Here is an 18,872-nt window from a genome sequence, read left to right as displayed (position 1 = left end):
GTTTCTGTTGTGTGTTGGTGTTCATCATCTCCCGATTTTCGCTCTAGTCGCCCTTTTCAGGTATGTGTAGTTGGCAGATGCTTTTTCGGCGTGCTTCTAGCTTTTGCTTGCTATTTCTTCATTTTCTAGTAGGTGGTTTAACGGCACAGCCACTCAGCAGATGAAGTTATCTTGTATCGGCCCTGCGCCGTATCTTCTGACCTCGCCTCACGCTTCCTGTTCCTGGATGCACGCGATTTATTGAAGAAAGATCGTGCATTCTGCCAAAGCTGTCCCTGCAGTTGGTCATCCTGGAAAAGAAATTAAGGGAATAGCACACTAGAGATAGAGGTCTGCAGCGTTAGGAGCAGTAATAACTATGTTTTGGTAGGGTTTCTCCATACTATCGGACCGTACTGCAGCACCAGGCGCCACAGACCTGTATACGTGGTAAAGCCTTCTAGGGACGAGACTTCTAAATTCCTTTCCCCTAACTTTCCTGGCGTGTCACCCTCTTGGTCAGATTGATGGGGTTTCCTCGAAAGTGATCTTGTTGCGAGGTCGTGGGCTTCAGTCAGCAAGTGACGACGATGATCCTGGTTTTCGTATATCAAAAGCTGGCTGGACATCCTAATGCCTGAGATACTGAAGCAGCTTGCTCTTGCCTTCATCAGTGTATCATTCCAAAATGGAGATGCAGTTGCTACAACTAAAAGTGGCCTCAATCCGAAAGTTGGTATGGACATCACACTGCTGTTTCTAGGCGTGATCCCACTGGAGACAGTACGCTCTCCACTTCCTCTAACCTAGGAACTGACTTACACAGTCTGCTACAGTTTTGATGAGCTCCGAGCCACAGCTCAACGTCACATTATTCACATATAGGCCCTAACAATAATCGAAAACGATGTAGGAGTGAATTATACTTTTCAGAAGCAGCCAGTGGGATTGGTGTGCGCAGCTGATGAGCTACACGACGAACATAGGTTTGATGGCTTTACGTGAGGTACTTTTGCCAGCGTCTTAAGGTCTTCGTTATCGTTTTGGATATATAACGGTTTGGATTTGTTTTGACGATCTCCTAGACCAATATCTACAGCTACAACTACATCACTGCTCTATGTTCTCTACAAAGTTTTGGCAGAGAGTTCAGGGAACCGAATTCAGGATGTTTCTCGACCGTTCCCCTCTGGCACAGCGCTTAGGAAAAGCGAACACCTAACTCTTTCCGTGCCAGTTCTTATTCCTCCTATTTCATTACGACGATCATTTCTCCATATGTAGATGGGAGTCAAGAAAATATTTTCGCATTAGGAGGAGAAAGGTAATGACGGAACATTTCACCGCATCGAAAAAAAAGAAAAAAAAAATCTTTCGTTTGTGTGATTGCCAGCCGGCCGGTGTGGCCGAGTGATTCTAGGCGCTTCAGTCTGGAACCGTGCGACCGCTACGGTCGCAGGTTCTAATCCTGCCTCGGGCATGCATGTGTGTGATGTCCTTAGGTTAGTTAGGTTTAAGTAGTTCTAAGTTCTAGGGGACTGATGACCTCAGATGTTAAGTCCCATAGTGCTCAGAACCATTTTTTTGTGATTGACACCCTTCCTGGTGTATCATATACGTGACAGTCTCTCCCCTATTTCGCGATTGTACAAAACAAGTACATAAGGGGAAAAGGGGTAAATTTTTGTATAACGTAAGCAATGGATATACGGCATGTTGTCAGTAAGATGATACTGTACATATCTGGTGGACAGTCCATGGGGTGGTGATAACAGAAAAGAATTTATAGGGATTTAGGATATATTGTTATTGCAGGCAGAAAATGATTGTCTTAGGCAACTTGGGGACAAAAGAAACGATAATTCTGAATCTTAGAAAACAATGAAACTTGTGATTGTACTGTACGATTGTGTGTACGTGGCTTATCGCTGCGCATTCCGAAGTTGTGTCTGCTGAAGACCATAGCATATGTAAATGTGCAAGGGCGTGCATGCGACATTAGATATGAACTTAATAGGAAGTTGTTTCCACATCTATTCGTGCACTTGAAAATTAGCTAAGGCTGGAAACTGAGCCAGTAGTTCTAAATTGTAATCAAACAGCCTGGTGGAAATGATGCTATTCTCTGAATGTATAGATGCTGTGGTGGCCATCCATAATAAATCAATATTTAAAATAAGAAATACTGACGAAGAATAAAGTTTTTCACTTAAGTGCAGAGTACCAATTGTACACCTGCGTCGTGTGGCAGACTGTGATAAATTATGAGAAATACTTCTTCTTCCTCACGATAAATTCTTGAGAAACTGCTGAAAGATTTAAAACTATAGATTAGCACACTGTCTGATGATCACTGAACTTTTTCGTTAAGTATCAGTGGCGACTCTTTTCAAAAAATTTGGTGAGAAACGGATACCTTCGAGTCGAGGACCGCCGTTATATCACCCGTTATTGAACTCAGGGGCTGGAATGAAAATTTGGGGAAACGTCAGAAACCCGCTTCTCGTAGCTGTGAGTGAAACGTTTCTCTGGAGCTCATCCATCGGTGTCCCTTTGCTTCGTATGTTTCTTGTCCATACTGGTCTGTAGCGGAAAGATTTTCTCCACGTATGTAAACAAAATCTTCGTCATATTTACAGCAACGGTATCTAACTTAATTCGAAGTTTCTGTAAATTGGTCTAATGGACGCAATAAAACAGTTCATCTTGTAGTTTGAAGCGAATATCAGCGCTTTATTCTCTCATGAACCAACATAGCGTCCTGCCTGGCCTTCTGTTTGCGGGTAACATTACAGTGCCGTACCTTGGTCACAAACTGCTAAAGAGATCGCATTCCTAAAGCTGAATAACTAAATTGCAATTAAGTTTCTGTCTCTGAAAATAGATAAGTAGTTATTGTTATTCTGTAAAAGTGTGTTATGGCTGCGATGGAAGCTGCAAAAATAGAACATAACTGAAGAGAAACGCCAAAGTGTGGCAACTATGTGATACCTGCAACACTCATATGGAATGGTTCTTCATTGACAGCAATTGCAAAGACTGCGTGAATTTCGTAGGTTTCTTTACATGTCACAAACTGATGAATGTTTTACTGGAAAGTTGCTTGCATATTGGCAAAGTGGAAGAAGTAAGGCCCCAGTGTGACTCTGAATTTGTATGTTCATACAGCTGCCGACAACCGTTAATAGAACGTTGAAAGGATGCTACTTTGAGTTTTTCTGTGGGTATTATGCCGATTTAAGTCAATATTTATTCTGTCTGTTCGGTCCCCGTGATGCATTTTGGAGACTGCGGCATGGTGAGCTTATAAAGTAACCTGGAGACCTGATGATGTGTCAGTGACCTAGTGACGCCTATAATGAGATGGAAATGACAGTGCAGGGATCGTCAAGACGCCGTAAAAGTACTGAATCTCGGTGAAACATTTACATTACTCAACATACTTTTAACGGATCTGTTGAGTCAGTGAAAAACATGGCAACATATTTGAGAAATGTTCACCTGCGTGCGTCGAAGGCTGACCTGCGCAGAGCAGTAAAGGAATTGTATGCAGATCGTTGCAGTTACGCTTCAGTTATCTATTGATGAACTCGTCTTCAACCGCTATCGAATGCCAATAAATTTCAATGAAGTAATGATTTCAGTGCCGTAACTGAGTTTGAGCAGCAAAGCATATTGTACAGTTAAAATATTCAGTGCTATACTTCAAGGATACCGTTTCACCAAAATATAACAGCTTGTTCTGTTACGTAAAGATATGTTTATATGTTGCTGTCAAAGCCTCAGACAGGTATCCGAAGCTGAATTACTTTCTACATTTTGCTGTCTATACCGTAATTTATCGAGTGATTTTTCGTGAATTAGTGGAGGGATTTTGTTACAACTCCGTTCTTCACGAACACAATATACTTTTTTTTTCAAGTTCTTCACCGATTTATATTTGCAGTTTGTGTCGATTTTTCGTCAGTAAGGAAAAATTTATAATTTTCTCTGTGAGTCTGGACTGATCTGTGCTACATATATGATGTAAATGACAGTGAAGTACTGAGGATTTTTTTTCTGGCTTTGTAGGTTTCTTTTTCATTCAAATTACTTTTTCTAATTACGGCTTTGTAATTTTGATGATAATCTTCTCCTAAAGCTTTCTGATGATTTTAATCTGAGATCTGTTACCAATTACTACAGTAAAAAACGCGTAAGTTGCTCATACTTTATGTTTGAATTCAGCCACATTACATTGAAACTGGTTATTATCTGCGAACATCTCCAGAAATTCAGAAAACTACACATTTTCTGCTACAGTGAACGTCTTGCAGAGGAATTCTGCTTTAAATGATATAGAGTTCTTGTTGGTTTTGTGTACTCGAGGGCAATGTCTACGTCCTTTGCAGCTTGTCGATTCGATGACTGTTAGTTCGATGAGTTACCTCTGTTAGCTCAGTCACCTCGCCCATATACTTGAATCTGTCCACTTGAAATATATTCCCGAATTTGCATCTGATTTGGACCTTGCCTTCACGTGATGTGGAGGTTTGATTTTTCTACTACTTCATTTAGTTTCTCGGCGGACTGAACTGCTTCTTTTTACAGTAGCCTGCCTCCTAATGTGACGCAGTTTGCATTGCCGGCATAGGAAACTTAAGAATTTAGCTTCGTGTCGGAATCGAATTCATTAGAGACGGAGTTCTAGCTCAGATGGACAAAACGGGGAAAGATCTCTCGTCACATTCAAAGGAAGTGAGTTTCGGAAACCACGGCAACCGCTATGCTAGATGGACGTACTTGGAGTTGAAACACGAACTTTCCGAACAGGTCTGCTACATGATAACCATCAGTCCACATTTTTAGGTCTATCTTACCTTGGCTTATTTTACGGTACGAGAATTAATTGTCTTAGACAGACAGTGATAATCATAATACCGATAAGTCTCTTTTGGGTGTCCAACAGTGACATGCATAGCGCCCGAGTACAATAGAATAAAACAGCATAATATTTATAAAACAAAGACAGAAAACTACTACTATCATTAGAATTTAAAAAACTTAGGCAAAGTTATATGCAGCAGAAACAATCTTTTTTTTCAGATTTTTATAAGTGTAGTCGTTCCATTCACTATGTAGTACATTTCTTGCTAAAAAACTCTTTCTTCTTCATCTTTTTCTTCTTCTTCCACCTCTTCTTTCATTTTCTATGCAACACGTTTCTATGTTTCAATGTTACTGAGTCTCTTCTTATCATTTGGCAAGAAATGGAGCAAATTACTCCCATTATTTGCACTGTTCCGTATCATTCACTCTTATGTGGCGAGATGTTTTTCCATTTCTGATTCCGAAGCTACAAGCAGTCAATCGAGTCCTTACATTTTATTGAGCTTACTTTCCTACATCCAGTATTTATTTCCACACTTGTGCACAAAACAGACATTTATTTTACCAGTATGGCGTCAGATGGTGCAGCCTTGTTGATTCGTCGAGCTCCCTCAACACGCGTGTTGACATGTTCTCCAGAATCTTCATGATTTCAGAAGGGTCCATTACACTTTATATATAGTTACTCATGCGTCCATTATTGCCTAAGCTTTGCTGTGCTGCGGAATGGTACACTTGGTAACTGGAATCATAAAAATCATAATGAATCAGTCAGTTGCAGATACGAAATTTAATTGGCCTAATTGTTAGAGGGAGCATCAAGCAATACTAGACTCCTTTTATCAGACATTCTGAGTGAGTATAACGTATCTGGTGACTAGGTACCAAGAAAGCACACGATGTCATTTTTCACAGGAAAACATATCCTGACATGCATATCGCGGAAGTTACTCTTATGGAAACACACGGCACATGCGAAAAAAATGCTAACGTGTTACATAAAGTTTCAAATTTCATTGAAGGGTCTCATTGAAGGGACTGGTCAATATATTGGTGCCTGACCTCAGGAATTTTTGCACGGACTATGAGAAGATGTAGACTTTTTACACCCACCTAAACGAACGTAGTCGAAGCGCTTTGTTTTTAATTTTCTGACCAAATGTTCCCAGGAGTAATGAATAAGCTAGCATGCGAAGTACATCAATAGCACCCGGAGCGCTACTGCTGTACGTCAAAATTCTGATGCCAGTAGCTCCGATATTCTATCCAGAGATGTAATATTTGAACTACAGCAAGCGCCTTCATAATTTATTTCCGAAACACAGTGCTGGTTACTTGAATAAATAAAGTGCTTCCGCAGCAGTCGGGCTAGCAAAAATTGGGACTCAATTATTCTGGTCGTGAATTTAACATCACGCGATAGATGAATAATGCAGACTTGTTGTCTGTGGCAAACATATTTCGTTGATATTATTTCGCAACAAAGGCTATCGCAGCGAAAACCGCAACTGAACACAGAAATACACACACACACACACACACACACACACACACACACACAGAGAGAGAGAGAGAGAGAGAGAGAGATTGAAATACATCAGTAAGAGCAGGTAAGGAAAATCTGACAGTATAAAACGTCACGCTAATTTAGAACTGATGAACACTGTAATACAAGTAGTAAATTATTTTTTGAAGGATATGCACGGTTACCGCTCGCTTCGTCTATTTTGTGTAAGTTTCTTTATCTCTGCATAACTACCGCAGGCAACGTCCATTTGAACCCGCGTACTTTATTCAAGCTTTGGTACACCACAACAGTTCTTACGTTCCACCCTTCCCATTACCGTTACCAAATTAACAAAATTATTATTATTAATGTTAGAGCCATATTTAAAACACATATTCTCATATACTAAACAGGAAATGAAGTTTCAGACTTGTCTGTATCACATAGCACGCATTCCTTAATGTCTCAGAATACTTCTAATCGATCCACACATTCTTTTAAGACAAAAGTGCCACAAATCTCTTTTCTCCCTGTTCAGAATTCTTCGGTACATTGAGGGCTCGCATGGAGGCATGTATACAGTCGTTTTTCCCTCGCTCCATTTGCGAGTGGAACAGGAAAGGAAATTACTAGTAGTGGTACAGTGTACCCTCTGTCATGCACCATACTGCGGCTTGCGGAGTATGTATGTATATGTTAGTTATCTTATCTACATGTTTAATCGTGAAAATTCCGTATGCAGCACCAATTGTCTTCTTGTCTGAACTATCTACTGTCCACGTTTCACTTCAATATGAGGCTACATTACTGACAAATCATTTCAAAAAAGACTTCCTAACGTACAAGATGACTTTTGAATGTGAACTGAATATCACATGACACACACACGGCGCTGAAAGAAATGAAAAGTTATATGTCATTCTCTACGTAAACTAATGTTTATGGAGCTTCAAACCTCTCTGTACTCGTATGCAAGACTTAATTTACAACAAGCCTGGAAAATTATTTCTTCGTATCTGTTTGCATGGTATTTTCTGCTACCGAGAACAAATACCAGCAGAGGTTGAATTCTTCATGAATTAATAAAATTATTACTATTAATGTTAAAGTCATATTTGAACACATATTGCCGCGCGGGATTAGCCGAGCGGTCTTAGGCGCTGCAGTCATGGACTGTGCGGCTGGTCCCGGCGGAGGTTCGAGTCCTCCCTCGGGCATGGGTGTGTGTGTTTGTCTTTAGGATAATTTAGGTTTAGTAGTGTGTAAGCTGAGGGACCGATGACCTTAGCAGTTAAGTTCCATAAAATTTCACGCACATTTGAACTTTTTTTTGAACACATATTCTGTAGGCCTATATACAAAATGAGAAATACTTCAGACTTGTCTGTATCACACAGTAAATTTATTGAGTGTGTCGAACGATCCATTCCTTTTAATCGATAAGTACTATACGTTTGCTAAACATGAGCTACTGTCCGGTTCCATTACAAGCTGTCACTGCTTTTCTGTAGTGGGAATAACAAAAACTAACTTTTGTACATACAATAATCTCATCGTGAAGATAAGATCGTAATTACGTGAAAAGCTTCAGTTTCAGCGTGAATCAAACGAAAGAGGGCAGCAACTCTGGAGACACTGAACTTGCTCCAGGCTACTCTGTAACCTGACAGCAACGATTGGCAAATGACGTCATGCAAATGGAGCTATACTTTCCTCTGCACGTATGCTCTGAGCATGACTCTTCAGATAGTTGCACGTGGCTCACTTTCTGGGTCACAGGCGGTTTCCGAAAGACTTCTCCTATGAGCAAAATTTGAAGTTGCTAAGACAATGGCCAAAGAAACAACAAATGGAACAGGTAGTTTAGACTGCATATTGTCTGTCCTCTCTGTTGGTGACAATTCTGCACGTGTTGAAAAGTCACCCGGCATACGGTAGCTAAAAGTTAAATTCACATAACAGACTTAAGATGCGATCTGGAGTGAGACCTCAACAAGTGTCTGTGACTCGTTTGATACCTCAAGCCCTGAATATTTGTCAAGGGCCGTTTAGGATACTGGGCGATAACTTCCTGAAGGTTCCGCATTGAAAGAGAAGGTGCTAAATAGTATGCACGAAATCTGGTCCGTTTCAAAAAGCCGACTGTTGTTGTGGACGCAAAAGATAGTATTTCCATTGGGTTCATTAAATTAGCTCAGATAACTCAAGCAGATCATATTAGCGAGAAGTGATATTAGAAATCCTCTCCCACAAGATTGATTTAGGATTTCCGTTATTTTCATGTTCACTATCAGGACAATATTGTGAGGCATTCGATTTGGCGACGGTCAGTTCCCTGCTCCACACTCGTGCAGTTGAGCTAGCGCGTCGTAAAATGATCACGACGTCATAGTAAAACTCCAGGCTTCTTCCTTTCGTAGACGGTTATCTGCGTTCTGCGCTCACTCAGAAGCGCGATTTTCACTTGCCGTATAGTGTCAGTTCAGGGATCTATACGTTGTCGAATAAAGAATTTCATGAAAAAAAAGGTGAAGTCAGTGGTAATGGCGATACACTGATCTACTACCCAGGTAGGCGTTAATTATAAACTGAAGATTGGATTTCTTTTAATAAACTGAAGTATAATTCGACTAAAACCTCTCTTTTTTTACAACACACGCTTTATAAAAACTTATGCTTTATCTTAGGATAAAATCTGGTAATTGACTTTCAAAGGAAGGTCTATCGGCAAGAACTTCGTCGATATGTTGCGGCTTCAGGTCTGTATTTCACTGAATAACTGCATGCGACTGTCAAAAACGGAAGGTGAAATAAAGAGCAACCCACACTTCTTTTGAGGGAATCGTCGTCGCCAGATGGAATGATGTGCTGTCTTCCTGTATACACGCTTTCTGCGGTCGAATTACGTGTTTTAAAGCAGACGAATCTCTCCGTATGAATTCGGCTGTCGGGTCCACTTTAAATTATTCACCAAAAGCGGCTTGTTCGTAGAAAATATATTGCCATATGTATTAATGGAGACGTAGCTTTTGTTGGTTAAACTGGTGCATGTATTAAATATGAAGGTCTGCAAGTTTGTGGAAGTTGGAACTAGATGAAGAGTGACAATTGATGGCAGAAGGAACTTACACTTATTATGCCCTATTCTCATCTTTTATTGATTTTTGTACAGATTTGCGAGCAATATGAATAAGAAATGAGGACACCAACATAAATACCTGATGATGGACGATTTATTCAAATGACTTTTCAATATTTTTTCGACATTCATGGACGAAATTTTCGAGCTGTCGTTATGCATCTCCTTGCGTGATTTACAGAGAGTTAATATAGAATTAGTTTTCCTGAGCTAAACAGTTGTTTGACCACACCTTAAACTGTCTTGCAACCCACAGAACACTCTGTCCAGAATCTTTTGCACTTATTAACTTTTATATCTAGCTTCTATATGAATTATTATTTCCACAATTCTCAGTTTAAGCTTGGTTTTTGTCCAAAAGAATCCAAATATATAATACATATGCGGAGTCGTCGAAATAAATGATCGTTTATTGTGGAATCTGACAGATAGCACCTTAGCTAGAGATTTGTTCACGGCTATGGATTTGATGGTTGTTACGCCTGACTTCCTAGAACAAATTGTTGTAAATGCTAGATTACGTTGTGTGCAAAACGTTTAATATTATTTGAGTTTTGATGCGACGTATGCCCAAATTGAAGTCGCTGCTCCATGGTATTTCCAAACACCCCGACGTCATACACAAATTCTTCGTTATCTTACTACACAAGGTAGATTATTGAGCATACTACCGGGGTTCTGTCGTTACACATGTCCTATTTGTTAAAAAAAAGAAAAGCTATTAGTGAGTTTGTTTTCTGGTACTAGAATAAAATTATAAATTTTGTGTGATATAGGAAGGCACTGTTATTGATCGCTGTGAGGTCAGAAAGATGATGTAAGAAGTGCAGAAAATTCTCGCAGCGAGAAGGGGTATGCTGGTGGTCGTGTCATGTGATATTCATCTGCAGTTAGTTTGCTACTAGAGAGAGCAATGGACAGGAGTGATTGTTTCGCAATTTATCAAGAACGTTACAGTAAAAGTTGCATTAGGAAGAAGACACTGCCACAAAATAGCAAGTTGTGGACGACACGATAAACTGGCCAAAAGGCGTGACTATTAATTTAAACGCTTCCCGTAGGTACATCAGTATTTCACGAACAATTCAAGATATCGATCAATGCACAATATCAAATAAGAACTGAGTGTTCTGCTGCGCAGTGAACATTTCTAACTCAGTTATTTGTAAGGGGCAATTAAACGAAAACGAAACAAATGGAAAAAAGTATGTCAACTGTTTATTATTTCAAAATTAATCGCCATAACTGTTTACACGCTTAACTCTCTGTCAGACAAGGCGGTCAATTCTTTCATGAAGAAATGTTTGCTGTTGCCTATGGAACGATGATTATTGTACCCAGGTGTGCACCGCTTCGTCCGAAGCAAATCGACAGCCACCAATGTCTTTTATAGGGGCTCCAAAAATATGGAAATAGAACACGTAGCAAGATATTTTGTGTTTTATGTATCATCACTTGTCGAAAACTCTTTATCGACAGGCCTTAAACGGAAATGGAATGTTCAACTTACTTTCTACATCAGTGATACCGATATGGTTTTTATATCTTCGCCTTCTAAAAAACATAATACGTTTTTCTACTTTGTTCTTTTCCAAGACATATTTCACTATCTTTTGTCATCTTTTGTGGATCCAAATTCATTTAGTAATCAAAATACGCTGAATCATGGAAAAAAAGAGCTGAAATGTATACAGTAATACAACTTAACAAAACCCAGTGTTTCTATATTACTGTATTAGGGCCAAAACACCTCATCTACTTTGGTCACCTCCATGCGTATTACGTAGTAAATTTAACATAGCGGAATTCTACAATGTACAGACCCAAAGAACTCAGGAGTGCTATTTCTGAAACTTTTGAGCAATATAATGCATCTAGCTTCGGCGTTTTATTCCAATGATTGAAGTCGCCGAAACACGCCGTGGAGTGGCGAACAAACAAAAAATAAAACAATTACGATGTGAAGATAGTATTACTTGCGAATGTTAAAATTTTCTGCCTGTTTCCTTTCCATAACTTAAAAACTCTGTTCCGCGAATAGATAAACACACTATATATCTGTAACCTACTGAATTCAAGCTTAAGACAAGTTTCCCACGATTGTCGTTTATCGTATGTAGTAGATCCACTGCATCACCAGACATTGTATGGCATTTGAGAAGTGATGCCGGCCGAGGTGGCCGAGTGGTTCTAGGCGCAACAGTCTGGAACCGCGCGACCGCTACGGTCGCAGGTTCGAATCCTGCCTCGGGCATGGCTGTGTGTGATGTCCTTAGGTTAGTTAGGTTTAAGTAGTTCTAAGTTCTAGGGGCTGATGACCTCAGAAGTTAAGTTCCATAGTGCTCAGAGCAATTTGAACCTTTTTTTTTTTTTTTTTTTTTTTAGAAGTGATTAAAAAAACAGGCGACAAGATGCTACGTTACAGACCCAGAGGCTCGTATGTAAAATGGATTGCGCGTAGCACACGGAGGGTAAGCACCCGGGTTCGAACCCTAGTATATGTCACATACATTTAGCTTGACACAAGCCTTCATCGTCTGCAAAAAATGTAAAAATAGTTTTATCTCGGGTACTTTGACTGTTAAACGTTGCGCTGTATTCATAAAAGTCCATTTTTTCTCTCTACATCGCTCACAACCTTGTTTTTCCGTGTCTGAGAAAGACTTCGCAAGCGACACACAACCTGTTTAGTAAGCTGTTTAAATGACTAACTGCTTAAAATATAAATGCAATTACAAAGTAAACAGTAACTAGCTTTAATTTTTTTTCTTTCTGACTCGTTTCCTAGACTAAGCTCCATGACAAAGATGCAGTTTAACTGTTTAGTTCCGATGCGATGCACCAGAAAAACCATCCATTTACAAATATACACATTCTTGGGCATTTTCGTTCTGTACTATACCCGAGAGCAGGATATTTGAGCCTTAATACAAAAACGGTTTACAAAATTTCCCAGGAATGTTACAAATAACTGTTTACAAAATTTACCGGAGATACTAAAAGCAACTGTTTATGAACTTTACCAAGGATGCGATGAGTAACAAGATGGTTATAACATCTTCGGTAATGTTTGTAAATAGTGAATATGTTTAGCTCAAATGAGGTGCTCAGGCTGAAAGTGCACAACGAAAATGCACAAGAATGCAGATATTTCAGCACCATAGGTTTCTAGGAGTAATGCAGCCAAACTAAATACGTGATCAACCATCTGATGATGGAGCCAAACCTCTGAAACGCGTCGGAAGTGAGTAACTTAAAACTTAGTGACTGCTTCCTGGTTGAGCTTTTATTTATATCAGAACTCGGACTAACAAGGCACTAGCTTTCCGAAGTGCGGGGAGTGAGACTTGCGCTGTGGAAGCAACAAGGGCGTTCGGAAAACGACAAACGAGAAAGCAGGTAGAAACTGAACGGGGCATGGCTGTCCGGGGGCGCTGCCGGTGGGTGGTGTCCAGGTGTGCGCCAGGGTGGGTGGTGGTGGGTGGTGGCCGCCCCCAGCAGGGCGGTGGGCGGGGCGCCCCAATCGCGCATGCGCGAAGCCGCCCCCACCCCCGCCCCGCCGCCGCACGACGCCGCATCAGGGCGTCGCGCTGCACTGTGCGAGGGGAGGTACGCCAGGACACACCTGCTGCCGCCGCGCCGCACCGCGGGCCCGACCTCACCTCGCAGCGGGCGAGTATCCACCACTCCTCTCACCTCTCTAATCTTTACTTGCTACTCACTTTTCCTCTCACTCAGCCTCTCTCTCCGCGCCTCATACGATTGCTCTGTGGGCGCGGCGGCACAGTGTGGAACAAAATGTAATTGCTCTTTGCGAGTAGAGTACTATTTACAAAATGCGAAATCATAATCCTGTAGCTAAAAGATACTACAATATTGCGAGCTATTTCGCCGGAAACTGGCGTTACGAGAACGTGACAGCTTGAAAACACATTAGAATAAAAATAGCCTACTGACACTGTTAATAACATAATTTATTGAGAAAAAATAACGCCATTACCGGCTTCGAACCGGCATGTTATTCATCAGACAACTATTCACATTCTAAATTCAATATAGCTGTACATGCAGCTAGACCTAACAATGAATTAAAACAACTACTTTAGAGATGAGTAAGTTTTGTATTACATGTAAAAAGAAGCGCAGCCTACAGTACGAAGTGTAAGCGAGATTTAACTAACACTTTTATGAATTTTCACGAAAATTTAATAGAGTGTCTATTTCTGTAACATTATATGACGTACTTTTTCTCTTTTATTATAGTTATAATTAATGTTCCTTCAATGTATATTGCATGTACTGAAACTTTTATGCCCTGCACATTTTCTATTCTAACATGTATGTACGTACTGTAGCTTCTATGACATATATATTTATTGTTTTTTTCTGTACATCATCTGCGTGAAACCTTGTCTAGGCTTTGGCAAAATATGCACTTCCTCGAAAACGGTGAATAGTGCTACAAAAGACGCTGCCTTTGCCATGTAAATAATACTGTACTAACCCAGCTGTTATATTAGAAGTTAACAATGTTTTAATTCATTGCTAGATCCAGTTATAACAAAGTAGTCCATCTTGTTACATGTTGTTGGTTTTCACCACAACGGAAAGGCGTCAATACCACATGCACTGCAAATGCTATGCGTAACTTTAAACGTGCGAAGTCCTCTGAAGGTGGGGTGAAACTACCGGTTTGAAACAGGTAATAGCGCAATTCCTTCTTAATAAATAGGGTTAATAACAACGTCTGGGTGCCTTTTTTATTATATTGTAATAATTACTCAGCAAAATATTTTACATAGCCTCCAAATAAAATTAAATGAATGCTTAATTGCTCTGAAACATAATTTTAATTACCATCTTGAAAGAATAGAGTTAAGTAATTGATTTGTTGTTTGTTGTGGAGGTACATGTGTGCGGTGTTGGTACAGAATGAATACCCCGTTTCACAGTATCGTAAAACGGCGCTAGTGAAGCCTATCTCCACTTCATCAATGTCTCCTCTAGTGTCGCACTACGGTATTACAGCGCGGTGATTTCAGCAGACGCGTACCTGCGAAACAAACAAATAGCTTCTCATAAAAAGTATTACAACCATCATCGTAGCGCCTTTTCGTTCATAACTTCATTTTTTCGAGATAACTTTATGGCTACCCCTCGTAAGTCCTTTCAGCAGGACATCATAGGTAGCATTTTGCGCGCCTCGTTGAAGTGGCATATTACTGCTACCATTCGTGTTATAAATTAATGAACTGGCGGATGGTAGTAACTACAGTGTTAGACTTTTGAAGCCAATGTAATTATCTATGATGAAAAAGAGTGGTAGTATAAATATCAGCCTAGAAGTCGCTTAAAGATAGATGACATCGCGTAAAAAATTTCTCAGAAAATCATGGACCTTCAGCTGAGAAAACACAACGCAAGACACACACACACACACACACACACACACACACACACACACACAAAAGCTCGCGCGCGCATACTGTTGCCCAAAGTCTTGCAACATAAAAAAAAAAGGTTCAAATGGCTCTGAGCTCTATGGGACTCAACTGCTGAGGTCATAAGTCCCCTAGAACTTAGAACTACTTAAATCTAACTAACCTAAGGACATCACACACATCCATGCCCGAGGCAGGATTCGAACCTGCGACCGTAGCGGTCGCGCGGTTCCAGATTGTAGCGCCTAGAACCGCTCGGCCACTCCGGCCGGCTCTTGCAGCATCAACTGCACTCGGATTTGCAAGCTGATCTTCTGTGCAAGATGGAGGGCGCAACTAACAGACCAATAGGTGATCCACTGTGTGTTCTTATCCGCAGTCACAGTTAGTGACACCCCATGGAAGCGCCATTTTTGGAGGTTACTACTGGATCTTCCAGTTCTGAGGCGGTTGAGTGACATCCACAGTATTCAATTCTAGTCATGCCCAGGTGGGAGTGTTTCTGAAGGGGATGGCCGTGCTGAATTGCTCTCAAGACGAGAAATCCCTTAGCTGCTGCTGTTTGCAGCACTGAAGCGGTCATGATAAAACTTCTTCTGAATCTCAACCTTGGCGCTGCTGGAATGTGTCCACTACTGGATGGTTTTCCGGATCGCCTATTTAGTTATCTCCGCATTGGCTTCACAACGAATACCTGGTGGCGCTGTTGAAAGACGTCTGTATAACATTCACAATATTTTCGTTTCTCCTCTAACATATGCTTTTTATATGCGTGTGCTGCGGTCATGGGACACAAGTTCGTATCGAAATTTGATTCCTGTGTAGAACAGCAGAATTATTTTCGAAGTAAGAATTCGTAATACTACAGCCAAAACAAAAATGTAATCTCTGCTTTTCTTTGAAATAAAATGAAATGAATATCTCAGCAATAGAACTGAAACTAAGTAAAACTTCATTCAGGACGACATCGGAAGTGAAATCCTACATCTACATTTACATGATTAGCCTGCCACTCACAAGTAAGTGCCTGGCAGACTATTCATCAAACCACTCTCAAGCTATTCCTCTACCCTTCTACTCTCGAACAGCAGGCGGAGAAAACCAATACTTAAATCTTTCCATACGAGCTATTTTATTATGATCATATTTTTTCGCTATATAGATGGATGTCAACAACATACTCACGCAGTCGGAGGACGAAGTTTGTGATTAAAATTTCGCGAGAAGATCCTGCCACAACGAAAAGCACGATTGTTTTAATGACTGCCACCCCAATTCGGTTGTCATATCCATGGCACTCTCTCCCCTGTTTCGCGATAATACAAAACGAGCTACCTTTCTCTGAATTTTTTCGACGTCCTCCGCCATATAGCACAGCAGTACTTCACAAGAAGGCTGACTAGCATCTAGCAGGCAGTCTCTTTAGTAGACCTGTTGAATTTTCTGAGTGTTCTGCCAATGCTGTCTTTCAGTTTCTTTCCCCACAATAATGTTCTGTGTGATCATTCTAATTTATGTTATTCGTAATTGTAGTCCCTAGGTATTTAGTTGAATTTACAGCCTTTTGATTTGTGTGATTTATCGTTTAACCGAAATTTAGCGGATTTCTTTTAGTACTCATGTGGATGACTTCACACTTTTATTTATTTAGAGTCAACTGCCACTTTTCGCAGCACACGCGTACCTTGTCTAAATCATTTTGCAATTTGTTTTGATCACCTGATTGCTTTACACGACGATGAACGACAGCATCATATCAAACAATATGAGTGGGCTCCTCAAATTGTCTCCTAAATTGTTTATGTTGTTTAGGAACAGCAGAGGGACTACAATATCTCCTTGCGGGACGCCAGATATTACTCGATGACTTTCCATCAGTTATTACGAAATGTGAGCTTCATGAGAAGAAATCGCGAATTCCGTCGCACAACTGAGACGATACTCCATACTCAAGCAATTTGATAAAAAGTCGCTTGTCAGGATCGGTGTCAATTTCAAATCCCTTGTCTATAGCACTCTTTACTTCGTGAGAATAAAGAGCTAGTTGTGTTTCACAGGAATGGTATTTTCTTGACCCGTTTGCTTCGAAGTAGTCTATAAATTTAGAACACAGTACATGTTCCAAAATCCTACAGCAAATCGACATTAGTGATATTGGTCTGTCATTTAGTGGGTCACTCCTATTTCCTTTCTTGTGTATTGGTGTGACTTGTGTAACTTTCCAGACGGTAGGTACTGATCTTTCGACGAGCGAATGATAGTAAGTGATGGCTAAGTATGGAGCTATTGCATCAGCATATTCTGAAACGAACCTGACTCGAATACAATCTGGACGGGAGGCTTTGCCTTTAGTAAGTGTTTTAAAGTCCATCGCTACACCGAGGATATCTACTTCTAAGTTACTCAAGTTGGCAGTTGTTCTAGATTCCAATTCTGGAATATTTACTTCGTCTTCTTTGTTGAAGGAGTTTCGGAATGTTGGTGTACGATGATGAAATAAACTTCGAATCGTCACAAGCTGTTTAGAACACTCTTTATTCAAACCATTACCGTTTCCAGGTGGTTATATTCCAGTGCTGTTTAGCACATGAACCTTCCTTGTCAATAGCGTCATTCCTCATTGTGATGTGTACGTGTGAAATAATTTCGAGTTAGGGGATAAGGATGGTTAAAGCTGACTAGAAAATTGTAGTGATTTTTAACAAAGTAATTCGTGGGAAATGATCTCCAAAACGGAAAGCGGATACGACGATGATGCTAATACTACGTATAGCTTACCAGTAAAGGTTCTTTCAGTATGCTTGCACAAGTCAGGCCACTAAACTGTCATTTACAAATAACCACTAAACTGTCATTTACAAATAAGTCACAAGATGATCACTGCTCCTTTGCAGCTACAACGTAGTTTGTTTTGCTAGAGAACCAGATTAAGTCCAGCCCTGTTCTTCGATGCATATGACTTCGACAACTGGATGCACAATTACGTCTTTCAGCATTCAGTGTATGTGCCGCTGTTGTAGAGGAGCAAAATCTGTTATCAGTATGTCCAGTGTTATTTATCACGTAAATAAGCGGGAAAAATGACAGGTGTGGTTTACTTTACCCATAGAAATGAAAGCTTCCTTAGCAGAACTGAGAAAGCTAAAACTCGACAAAAGAGCTCATTTTACAGAGGAGATTTGTTGCACTACTTCAAAGCATGCTTCACCTTGCTAGAAGCTACTAATCAGCCTGGTGCAAGTCATTAAAGCCTCAGAGCCCCTTAGTAGTTTATGTTTTAGGTCGTTGCAGTTTTATTTCGTAATTTCTTACGATACTTCCTCACACTTGACACTCAATTGGTCCTGAAGGTAAAAGAAGAGTTTAGAAGGTATCATACTAACAAAATATACTTAACGAGCTGCAATTGTCATTTCCTAACTATCCATACGATACCTTCTAAGATAAAACTTTTTGTAATGACACTTCTGGCGAATAAACTGCGGTTAATAAGGAGACTTTTTAATATATTTGTAATTCAATTGTCTCTATGAGAAACCATCAACCTTCCACATAGGATAACAGGTGTGCCTCACGTTCACTATTTAAAAATATCCTTTGCATGATGTTATTAAACTCTTAATCGTTTCTCAACTTTATTTTACAATCATTCTTTCGGGAGAGTTTGAGTTCGTACAAAATGCTTTGTTACGTTATCCTGTTTGATGAAGATACATTATACACTAAGAATGCCGCAAGAAATTCGGGGAAGTGATTTACACTGAGTAGTAAAGTTTGGCAGCAGACAGCCGGCCGGAGTGGCCGAGCGGTTCTAGGCGCTTCAGTTTGGAATTGCGCGACCGCTACAGTCGCAGGTTCAATCCTGCCTCGGGCATGGATGTGTGTGATATCCTGAGGTTAGTTAGGTTTAAGCAGTTCTAAGTTCTAGGGGACTGAT

The 18,872-nt window shown here is 40.3% G+C and overlaps 1 protein-coding gene across 1 annotated transcript in view; it reads right to left on the bottom strand.

Moving 5' to 3' along the window:
* The window catches only part of LOC124739677 (skin secretory protein xP2-like), a 258,903-nt gene extending 245,878 nt beyond the window's left edge, over positions 1-13,025 (bottom strand). Inside the window, exon 1 of the mRNA XM_047248617.1 lies at positions 12,884-13,025. Coding sequence (XP_047104573.1) covers positions 12,884-13,025 — 142 coding nt within the window. The remainder of the gene's footprint in view (positions 1-12,883) is intronic.
* Between the last annotated feature and the right edge of the window lie 5,847 nt (positions 13,026-18,872).

This window comes from Schistocerca piceifrons, chromosome 1 (assembly GCF_021461385.2).
Source record: "Schistocerca piceifrons isolate TAMUIC-IGC-003096 chromosome 1, iqSchPice1.1, whole genome shotgun sequence".
In the NCBI taxonomy this organism is placed as follows: domain Eukaryota; kingdom Metazoa; phylum Arthropoda; class Insecta; order Orthoptera; family Acrididae; genus Schistocerca; species Schistocerca piceifrons.
The sequence above is the reverse complement of the archived record's forward strand: the minus strand, read 5'-3'. Positions and strand labels throughout refer to the sequence as shown.